At 41.3% G+C, this 11,375-nt stretch overlaps 1 protein-coding gene across 3 annotated transcripts; it reads left to right on the plus strand.

Moving 5' to 3' along the window:
- Nucleotides 1–529: 529 nt before the first annotated feature.
- cckar (cholecystokinin A receptor) lies at nucleotides 530–11,156 on the plus strand. Of its 3 annotated transcripts, none has more exons than XM_040043594.1 (6): nucleotides 530–1,068; nucleotides 1,191–1,337; nucleotides 1,897–2,148; nucleotides 6,052–6,313; nucleotides 6,773–6,900; nucleotides 7,155–7,744. In XM_040043594.1, the coding sequence occupies exons 2-6, from the start codon at nucleotides 1,211–1,213 to the stop codon at nucleotides 7,742–7,744; spliced, it is 1,359 nt and encodes a 452-aa protein (XP_039899528.1). In that variant the 5' UTR covers nucleotides 530–1,068; nucleotides 1,191–1,210. The 3 variants fall into 3 exon arrangements, with proteins under 3 accessions (XP_039899528.1, XP_039899527.1, XP_039899529.1); XM_040043593.1 differs by having other exon boundaries at nucleotides 531–1,068; nucleotides 1,149–1,337; XM_040043595.1 differs by lacking the exon at nucleotides 530–1,068 and having other exon boundaries at nucleotides 1,211–1,337; nucleotides 7,155–11,156.
- Nucleotides 11,157–11,375: the final 219 nt, after the last annotated feature.

The raw sequence follows: 11,375 nt of genomic DNA on the forward strand, positions 1-11,375 counted from the left end.
ACACAGTGATACCTCATGTATTACTATCACACTACAGATGATTTACACGTGTTTGAGTTTGTAATAAACGAGCATCTCTGTCCAGACTAAGCAAACCTGCTCTGCATGAGATGTTTTTGAATGAATAAACTGCCGAGGCTCATGATTCTGGAGGATAACTGGAAATGACCCAAATGATATAACTGCATCTGTTTAACTGGAGGTGAAATAGAAAAAAAAAATCTTCATGTTATTTGCTGTGGTCTCACATCTGGCCAGATGCACCTGAGATAGCCTATTAGTTCTCTGCTCTTCACTTCCTTTGTTTGTTTGTTTTTCTGCAGGTGCTGCTGTAACCAGACTAAACGGGGTTTGTGTCGAAGCGGCTTTAAATAATAACAGATTACAGCAGAAACCCACCCAAAACACCACCAACTGCTTCTGAGAACCGTGAACAGCTTTCTCTCTCTCTCTCTCTCTCTCTCCCTCTCTCTCTCTCTCTCTCTCTCCCTCTCTCCCTCTCTCGCTATTAAGAATTTCATCAAACAACTCCCAAGACTATAATTATGACTTGTCTCTTCTCGTGTGAGGGAGTGAAACAATAGTCAGTGTGACTGACTTCTAAATATTGGAGCTGGCGATAACGACAGCCTGCTCCTCCACCCGTCAGAACAACTCAAACTAGAGTAAAAGGTAAAAGAGCTTCTCCAGTGCAGTTCCACGGTGAAATTCGGGCGGGGGGGCGTGGGATATATGGATAGCCGACGGCAGGTGAAGGACTGCAATTCGGTACATTTGAATTTTTGACGTTTTGGCTTCAACCTTCCACCAAATGAGCCGGACTATAATCTATCAGCCCTTCTTATCTCTCCCTCTCTCTCTATCGGTGCCATGGTTTGACACGTGGTGATTTAAAGAAAAGGAGGCGGGCTGAGCTTTCAAGAGCGAGACCCTTCCACATGCTGTCAGGAGTTGGAAATGTGGAGAGGAGCCCAGCGCGCCACGCCGAGAGCGCACGGGAACTTGTAGAGAGCAGTCCTGCTCTTATTATCGTCATCCCCTCTACTTTTTATTGCCTCGTTAAATAAGGTAATAATAATAATAAAATCACTATGGATGCTTAGTATTTCTCCGTGCAAATACCCTGGAGCATTTTTCTTTTCTCGAAGGAGCATTCCGGTTGATGTTCATATGACTGATTTCTACTCGAGGCTATAGGAGAAACTGCGTAATGGAGACGTTTACAATCCACGACATGCTGATAAACTCAACGGACCTCAACAGGATTTTGTGCAGTTTTGGGATCAAGAATATTTCCGAGTGCGAGAGCGAGCAAGACATCTTACCAGAACCCAAAGGTACAGCGACTTTATCCGCCAGCAAAATGCCGAGGAACATCTTGTGCAATTTTAGACCACTCCATTCAAAAGTCAGATGTTCCTTTTTTTTTTTAATTTATTTATTTAGTGGCTCAAACCGCGTTTATTCTACTCGGGCTTGTACCGTAAGAGCGACTGCTTTGGGCATTTTTCGTGCGTCAGTGCGCATTACGCATATGGCTCAGGTCCTTCTCAAAGCTAATGTAGTCCGCTGTATGTGAGTAGTGACACATAATGCTGTCACTGCTCACTGAGTCCGCATATGTCAAATGAACTGAACTATCTTTGTGCACTTTGAGGACTTAAATAGAGACCAAAGACGCATCAGTGGCGACGTTGTTGAGGCTAAAACCCCCAAAATGAATACAAATCCTGAAGATATTCCAGGTCTCTCTGTGGTTACAGCCTAAATGCATATGAGTGGCTATTTTATAAACATTATGGGGGATTTTAGCATACGGGCTGTGCATTCATTTAAATAAATGTAGAAACTGGTATCTGTGTGCGTGTAAACTCGTACTGTGCCCCACTTCCACAGACATCAACCAGACAGTGCGGATCGCCCTCTACAGCCTCATCTTCCTCCTCAGCGTGCTGGGGAACAGCCTCATCATCGCCGTCCTGGTCAGGAACCGGCGCATGAGGACCGTCACCAACCTGTTCCTGCTGTCTCTGGCCGTCAGCGACCTGATGGTGTCCCTAGTCTGCATCCCCTTCACCCTTATCCCCAACCTCATGAGGGACTTCATCTTCGGCAACGGCATATGCAAGCTGGTGATGTATTTCATGGGTACGTGTCCTCCGCGATTCTTCATATTAATCGACAGCCCAAGTTGTTTATTGTTGTTATTGTTAAAACATGACTATTTTAGTTGATTTAATCAGTTAAAATATGCCCAAATGCGTCTGAATGAACTAAATAAAGTTTCACACCAGTGCACATCTGTCCTCCAGTTCAAGGCTTCCTAACATGCCGCACAAACATGACCCAGTTCCCCAGCTCTGTGAGTTATTATCGTGTTTTGAATTGTGTTGGTAATGGAATCATACAGATGCTAATTAAAGTAATCTGAGGGCATGTCCAGAGCCCGGTTCATTTCCCTGCAGTTTCAAATCCTCCCGGAGCTTTAATGAGAGTCAGCTAAAAACAGCGTGGCTCAGAGATGTTCAGACACGCTGAACACGAGAGTGGAGCTTTTTTTTTTTACGAATTTGTCAGTTTAAATATAAAAATAGATAAAATCAGGGTGTATTATAAGATGAATTCAGAAAAGGCGGAATTTGCGTTCATGCATGCACCAGCAGGTTTCTGGGATATCATCGATAGTTAAAGCTGTGCCATAACGAGCAGTAATTTTGGTATCGGTCAGATATCAAGTAAATGCAATTAAATGCAAGGGCACTATTGTCGATACCAACACCGATACTGAAACTTTTACACTAGGAAGGCAGCTCAGATTACAAATTTTTGTAGACGTTTTAATGGCCATTAAAAAAACTTTCATTTCTACCTTCCACAATAATCAGTTAACACAACAAAACACTCATTTCAGCTTTTCATGGATTTTGAAACTGGATTTTTTTTGAGACCTGAAATTTAAATCTACCCAACAGCTTCTATTGTTTAAATGTGCTATAGGCTATAAATAAAATACACACGACAGTCAACAAAAAAGGTTCAGACATTTTCCACAGTGTATGTTTGAGGTGTAATTTTATTCAACACAGCTCATGGGCTACATACTGGATTTAGAGTAAAGATGCAAAGTATCAATCCGATAGCGGTGGTATGATACTATCGATATTTGGATCGTTCCACACAGATCTATCCGGTTGTTCAGTGATGACGTGACGAATCCTACTTCCGGGCCTAAAGTAGTCTGCGTTTAATATGGCTTTTGTGTTGTTAACATGTTTAATGTTATGTATTTTCTTATATTTGATCTCAAAAAGCTCCTAAAACAGTCAGTGATCACTGTTGACCTCCCTCGGCTTTTATTACCGCTAATCATTTATTTAAGCTCAGTTTTTAAAACCTTAGGATGTAACTACAGCCCAGCCCATGCAGCAGTATATGAATGACTAACCTCGTATTGTGGATGGATTATCTCAGTTGTTCTCCTGGCTGAAGTTTGGTCCTTTTACAGCATCCTGCCATGCGATTACATTTGTTCCTGACCACCGAGAACACTCACGTTAACTTTTATCGAGTGGAAAAAAAAGTTAGCTTGTTTATATTATGCTAACATAGCTGTGTCGCTAGCGGTCACGTAGCACATCATTATATACCAGCTAGCCCAACTTCAGTAACCCTACAAACGTCACTGCTGTTTAGTTTTCTGTCTTCATTTATGTTGGAAGTGATAACAGAGCTGTACGTTTTAATTTGTTTCCAAAACCCCGCAGTCAGGACATGCTATATTGTATTTAGATAGAAGCTAGCGAGCTAACTTCCTGCTAACTTCTACCTCCGTTAAATGTCATAAATTCCGTTTTCATGGATGCCTGGATGTTAAACTCAATTGTTACACCTGGTAGAGCAGAACGCTGATCATTTTATTAAAGATGAAAGACTTTAGACAGTTTTTCAACTCTCAGTAATGCCATAGTGATCGTTTGATATATGGACCTGCAGCGGAGTTTAGGTCCAGACACGGCTAGTGACGTCAGACTGAACAATCAGATTGCAAGTTCTTAAACCAATCATGATGAGGTGCAAAAAACAATTGCAACTTTGCATAATCACATGGCTTTTTTTTTTTTTTCAATGAGGGGGGATAAAAATAAATAAATCATTTCTAATCAAACGCATCCAACCGGCCAACACGAGTCTGAAAGGATCAGTGACATCAAATGTAACATTCATCCAGCCCCTCTGGACTGCACAGCCTCAATTTATACCACTGAGGCTGCACAGCTGAAGACCATGATGCATCTGCTTCCAGTAATTTAGCTCATCACCATCACCAGACATCAGGTCTCTGTTATGGAGACTTGAGGTCTCTGTTATGGAGGATGGATTTCCAAACCGGAAACAAGGGTCTAAAGATAGAGAGGGCTGCGCGTTGCACAGAGTGCGAAGCCCCACAGGTAGATCTGTGGTTTGTGGTGCCGAATGGCATCAGTGAGTGTTTGGGGGTTTCCTGTTTCTTGTTTGTTTGTTTTACAGTCAAAAAGTTTTATCATTTCCATGCAGTTAGCAGCAGATGCCACAATCTATGGAAGATTTTAACATTTTTCAAAAGTCACAATCAAAATATTTTCAAGTACTTTCAACAAAAAGCAACATAAATCTTTTTTTTTCTTTGGAGTTTTTTGCTTTTTAAGACTCGCTGCCTCAGTTTGTCCTTCTGTGTCACTTCCTTTCAGAGTTTCATTTATCTTTATTCGGGCATTTGAAAACTTCCATACTGACAGCTTCAAAGGAGATGAGTCAGTCCCATCAGACATGTGAATCACATTTTCTCGCTGCGAGCTCTGTAATAAGGTGCATTCATTACCGATGTTGTATCTCCCTGCTAATATTTCATTTTCATTAAATTACACGTCCGCAAGGAAATGTGAGTTTAATTTTTCATTTAGCTCATTCCTCAAAATCACAAAGCTCTCCCGGGATTGTTGCATCATCTGTCTGTTTGTGTGTCCTCTCGGATTGCACAAAGCAGCTATTTCAAGTGTGTTTGTGCATCCTGTTGTTGTTTCTGAGCGCGCCAATGCTGCCGCGCTGACAGGCAGCGCAGGATGTGCTCTGTCGCAGCTCAGCAGTTAAATTTAATGTGGTGGAGCATTAACGTGTGCAGCGACATTACTGTAAAGTCAGTGACATGTTGTGAGGATGTTGTTGTGGGAGATGCAGCACACAGGGGGAGGAGAGAAAGATGACGATTAACACTTACTAATAGACGATTAGTGTTGCGGTGGCATCTTTCTAAAAAATGCAAAGCAGGTCTGTGGATGAAGTGAGAATTGGTAGTCAAAGGATTACAGATGCCTAAACTTCAGTTCTTACTTCACACGTATTTGTTTCATTTTGACAGAACTGGGTTCAACCAGAGGAGTCGCCCCCTGCTGGCTAAAAAGAGAGCAGGTTTAAGACCCTTGGGAGCCACACTCCTCTGCTCTCTGTTTCACTATCTGGTCTTTCTCTGCTCACCTCTGTGTGTCCTGGCAAAGCAGACACAAGGCAGAGGAGACAAGCAAAGAGAAGAGAGACGTAAACATAATAAGACCAAAGTGTAAATTATCATACGAGTCATTTTGAGGCCATTTTTTAAATATACAATTTTCTAAATTTGCAGATTTAATAAATATAGATGAGCGTGGGGTAAAGCTGTCCGTTTTTATTAAGTTTAATTTTTTTATGCTAGGCTAGGTTAATGGTCTTTTGGTTGTAATTTCGTTGTAAAGAGTGAATGCACTTGTTGTGGTTTTATATGTGGTGGTAAAGCCAAACAAGTTCCGATGACTATTCTGTAAAACACACAAACACAGAGTTGCTTTAATTCTTCACGGATTAATCAAGCTGCTGATATGACAGCGTCACGCAGCTGCTGCTGGTTTGTCTGATATTCCTGTTTTAAAACAAATGTAACACATTAGAAAAAAATGCAGTGTTCTACATTAGTCTGTAATGATGATGTAATGAATGAAGTTTCAGCCAATCAGAACTGTTTGGATTTTCTGACCCCTGCAGGTGTCTCTGTGAGCGTCTCCACCTTTAACCTGGTGGCCATCTCCCTGGAGCGCTACAGTGCCATTTGCAACCCCCTCACCTCCAGGGCGTGGCAGACAAAATCCCACGCTGCCAAGGTCATCACTGCCACCTGGTTGGGGTCTTTTATACTGATGCTGCCCTACCCCATTTTTAGCACCCTCAAGCCCTTCACCCGCCTCAACAACAGCACTGGGCACATGTGCCGCCTGGTGTGGCCCAACGACATCATCCAGCAGTCCTGGTGAGCTGAAACCCCCCCCCCCAAAAAAAAGTGCACTGCTAAACTGTCCTTCTGAGGCATCTTCACGCTTGGATGTACTCGGCCTGAGAGGTAGCAAAAAATAGCCCTTTGCTAATTTCAGATGGGCACTTTATTGATTTTCTCAGCTTGGTGCTGCTGGCGAGAGACATCTTTTTGGGAAGATGTTTATGCGAGACACAGATTTGACTCTTCAAAGTAAAAGTTTTCATTTTTCAGTTGCTGCTAATGTTGTTAATCAGTCAAGACAAATGCTGCACAGGAAGATTTAAAATTTAAATGCTCAACAATTAAGCAATTAAATGTATAAAATAGTGTAGAACTGACTTATGAGGGGGTTCTGGTATTCACTAAGTACAAACAGTAAGAGAAACCACACATTTGAGGTATGTGTGAAGCTCATGGATTCTCTCACCCCACCCGAAATATCTTTCTTTCCAGGTATGTGTCCCTATTGTTGCTGCTCTTCCTTATCCCTGGGATCGTAATGATGACAGCCTATGGACTCATCTCAATAGAGCTCTACCGGGGCATCAAGTTTGAGATGTCCAACAGGAAAGTTGGCAGAGGTATGGTACCTGAGCACAGAAAGTGACAAAAGTTTTTAAAATGTGGTTATTTTGAATGTTAACAGTTAAAAGCAAAGATCGATTAATATGAATTTTATCTCCTCTACTTTAACATTGGGGCACTCTAGCTAAAGTTTCTGAAAACATGGGCTATTTGGGGGGGACTGCTTCACTTGCTCACTGATGGAATTGGCGGCTTTGAACTTCTTTTTTATGCTAGCGATAAATCAGTTTATTGTTATCTTCCCTTGCAGACAGACAGTCCAGCACTAGCAGCATTAAGCCAGGTGACAGCGATGGCTGTTACCTGCAGCCATCCAAAAAGAAGAGTTTGACGATGAACACCGGTAGCTCCATGGTGGGCCGCGTGTGTGGCAGCGGCAGCTCCACGTCCAACCTGATGGCTAAGAAACGCGTTATCCGAATGCTGCTGGTCATTGTGTTTCTTTTCTTCCTGTGCTGGACCCCCGTCTTCGTGGTCAATGCATGGCAAGCTTTCGACCGGCGTTCGGCCTACCGTCTCACCGGTGCGCCGATCTCCTTCATCCACCTGCTCTCCTACACTTCGGCCTGCGTCAATCCCATCATTTACTGTTTCATGAACAAGCGCTTCCGCCAGGGTATGCTGGCTACCTTCTCCTGCTGCAGCTGTTTCAGGAGGGGTGGCGGAGGCAGTAGCGGCTTGACGAGGTCAGCTGGAAGCAGACTAACCCAAGGGGAAGCGGGCAGACCGCGAGAAGGGCCCAAGAGCCCTGAGCAGAATGGTCACACGTCGCCAAGTGGAAGCAGCACACGCTTCACCTACACAGGCATCCGTGCATCAGCCTGGAGTGAGCTGACTTAAGTCGGATTGATCCGTCTGTGCACCAAGTGTACTGGTCCAAGTGCAAGCATATGATGGAGAGCTGTGGTTTGTTGTTTTTGCGAAAAGCTGTCACAGTGCTTTCGAGACTAAGCAAACATGTTGCTTTAGCGCCACTATTTTAATGTGACAAGTAGACAGAGACTGTGGAGCAGATGTGGTGTGCCGTCCGTAAAGTCACAGCTGTGACTTTATCATAAATGTTTCCATAAAGCTTGCAGAGTGGCCAAGTGATGCCTGTTCATACTTGCTTTTAGGGCCCACAAGCTTGTCGGAAAAGTGCAAAGTTCTGATGAAGCAGAGAATCAGTTTTCATTTTACTTGCTTTTTTTTATACACGCTAGAAACTGCTTCTGAACTGTACAGTAACCAAACAGTATTTACACATGCTTCATTTGATCCACGTGCATTACGTGGGCAGCTTTTCACATAACACGCAGTGCCAAAGAGAGGTCAATTTTTATCATTTTAAATGGGTTAATTGATGCACTGAAAGTTCAATAAAGTTTTACTTTTATTTTTTTAATAGGTGATCTAAAGATTTGATGACGTTAATCCCAATAAATTACAATGGTGAAAAATGACCTTTTAAGCCAACATGACCTTTAAGCATGAATAAATAAATAAAAACCCAACTATCTTTTATAAAATGACAAATGAGAAACTAAACAAATGCGCTTTAGCTTTTATTTATAAATGACAACCACTGATTTCCAGTTATTTTGTAATGTATCCAAATGTGCTTTCTAAAGCTTTTAATATGTGTTATTCTTTGTATTATTAATATCGTTAAAATCGTTGCGTAACAGCAAGTTTTTAAACATAAGTAAAGGCCGACTTAAAGAAAACATTTAACCTGGATATCAAGTGGCTAGCTTAGCAATTAGCAATGTTATTAATGGCAAGAAAAGTGAAATAAAGCTATTAATGGCGGGAAAACCTAGAAAACACTATTGGTGGGAAATGTAAAACAGAGCTATTAATGGCAGGAAAAACTGAAATAATGCTCTTAATGGTGGGAAGAGCATTAAAAATGCTATTTAGGGCGGGAAAGTGGAATAAAGCTTTGAAGGAAAAGGCGGGAAAATGCTTTTAATGGCAGATAAAAGATACTCTATAAATACTCGTGAAGAATCCTACTATTATTGGCTCTAAAGGTCACTAATATTTTGCTGCTTTTATATGTAATTCACATGTACAAATACAAATGCAATATTTGTTTTGCAATTATGCTATTTGTGTTAAGCTATTTCAATGCAAACTAGTGCGATGATTTCTGCATAGCTAGCCTGTTACGGGAAATGACATAAAAATTTAACATGCAACTCCAGATTTTATATATACATAAACAAAAAAGTTCAAGCTACAAGTATAGTTTGAAGATTAGAGGGTTGTATAACGAGTTAGCAAGATGCTTTTTGTTTTTTTGTTTAGTCTGACTATATTTCCACGACAACTTATAACCTTGTCTGGGACAGGTTATGTTCAGAGCTTTAATTTAAAACTGGCTGGGAGAGTCATGTTTTTTTTTTTTTTTTACAGTCCATTAGTGTGACAGATTCTCTGCTGAAGGAATGTATTTTATTTATGTAACCTTTAAAGCTTATTGTCACTAAAGTCCAACTGTACTGTTACAGCTGCACAAATTGTACCTTCCCACTGGAATTTACAAGTATTCATATTCAAATGATGTGAAAAATGTATAATTTTTTACTTGTTCCTAATTTGCTACCAAAATTCCCTCTATTAGTGAGACTTTAGCTATTACACCACAGATTGAATTTCAAACTTATCTAATCAGTTTTACAAAGCCAAGAATACCTAATCAATCAATAAAATTAAATTTACTTTGAGCTGGTGATTACCATGTCGGCTTTATTAGGCAGAATCTGAGCCAAAGACACTGAGTAACCTTTAATGTTTAAGTGTTGGCAGTTTAAAGTTTCTGAGCGCTAAATGAGCTAACGCAAAGATGCTTAGCTCATTTAGCTTGATGTTTAGCTCGATGCTTGTGACAAGCACCTCTAGAAGACATTGAGAAAAAACAAACCCCCTATTTGCATTTGGTTATAAGATGCATTTCAATGAATCAAACAAGTGGATAGCGGAGACACGTTGCTGTTAACACCTATTATGCATCTTCAAGGTGTTCAGCTAACCACTTCAGTTCATTTTCTTACTAGCTCCACAAGTCCCACTAGAGCAGGGGTGGACAATTCATTTTCCCAAGGGGCCACATAACAAACTGGGCCCTCCACAACAGTCCCAGTTTGTTATGTAGCCCCTTGGGAAAATGAATTGCCCATCCTTGCTCAAGAAGGTCAAAGCACTAGACAAGCGCCAGTCTGGATGAAATTGAAATGTTTTTCAACAAACAATATGCTTGTATGGGGTTTTCCGGCAATTGATATCAGCCAGGACAAGGTCAGTTGCTACTACCACATCCTGCATCAATGACGTCCTTGCTGGGCACAGACCAGGAAACGTTAACTGTTACACCACAAAAAGCACGTTGCCTAATGTGTCCCGGACCACCAAGGCAATGGGTCTGAGTGATCACATCTCTGTGGTTGTTTACGCGTGTATATAACGCTGTCCGCTTGTGACCCAATTGCCCAAGATGCATTTCAAACCAAGTGTAAACAGGCTCGAAATGAGCTATAATATCGATATTTAGGAATTTTAAGCACCTAGCTGTGTAAACTTGTGCTTGAAAACATTTTATGTGTCGTCTGATCCCCACGCTGCAGATCAGCCATAACTCAATCGCTCGCTGCACAAACGGCTCTGCTGCTGTCCTTGACCCACCTCGTGGGCACGCAGGGGCCTTATCTTTTTCTGGGACTCAAAACACCTGCAACTCCTCTTCAAAGGGCCAATTCCTGGTATTATCCATCCAATTTCCAGTTAAATGTTAAATATAGCAGCACTGATGTAGCAGCTTTTTCACTGTAAATATAGCCCTAATGTTCCACTGTAAATTCTTACTTTAAAGTGCAATGGCTGCGTGTTTTGTTCAATATCAAGGTAATGGGTTCAGACCTGAATGTACAAAAGTGAGTCCAGTGATTTTTATTGCTTTGTAATATACACCTGAGTTTGGCTTTGGTGGAAGATGTTGTGATCTCCTGCAAATCTGCGATCCATCGACTATATAAAGTCAGTGCGTGCGCACACTTCAGCGGAGCGACTCAGAGCTTTTAACAGCTTTAAAGACAGAGGACTTAAAGGAAAGACGATCCACTGGGAGTTCGTCAGATAAGAGCTCCATTTGGGCTTGGTAAATGCCCAAACCTCCCCACCTGCAGTCACCTTGCAGCCACCAGATGTTGAAGCGTCATTAGACGCTGTTGTTTACACACCAAATAAATAAATAAATGTCAATAATGGGTTATTTCTTCTCTTCAGCTACAATCATGATTCAAGCTAAAAATAATCAAAGAATCATCATAAAAACACACAAAGTGAGATTTTACATCACTTTTTTTTATTTCTCATTTTTATGCCAATATTGCAAGTTTTTTTCTCATTTTTTTTTCTTCTTTTAATGACATACAGATTTGAGCAATGATCTGGAGCTGCAATATGTACAAAAAACAAACTAACGTTATGT

The sequence above is a fragment of the Simochromis diagramma genome, unplaced genomic scaffold (assembly GCF_900408965.1).
Source record: "Simochromis diagramma unplaced genomic scaffold, fSimDia1.1 OVJJ01000656.1, whole genome shotgun sequence".
NCBI classification, from domain to species: domain Eukaryota; kingdom Metazoa; phylum Chordata; class Actinopteri; order Cichliformes; family Cichlidae; genus Simochromis; species Simochromis diagramma.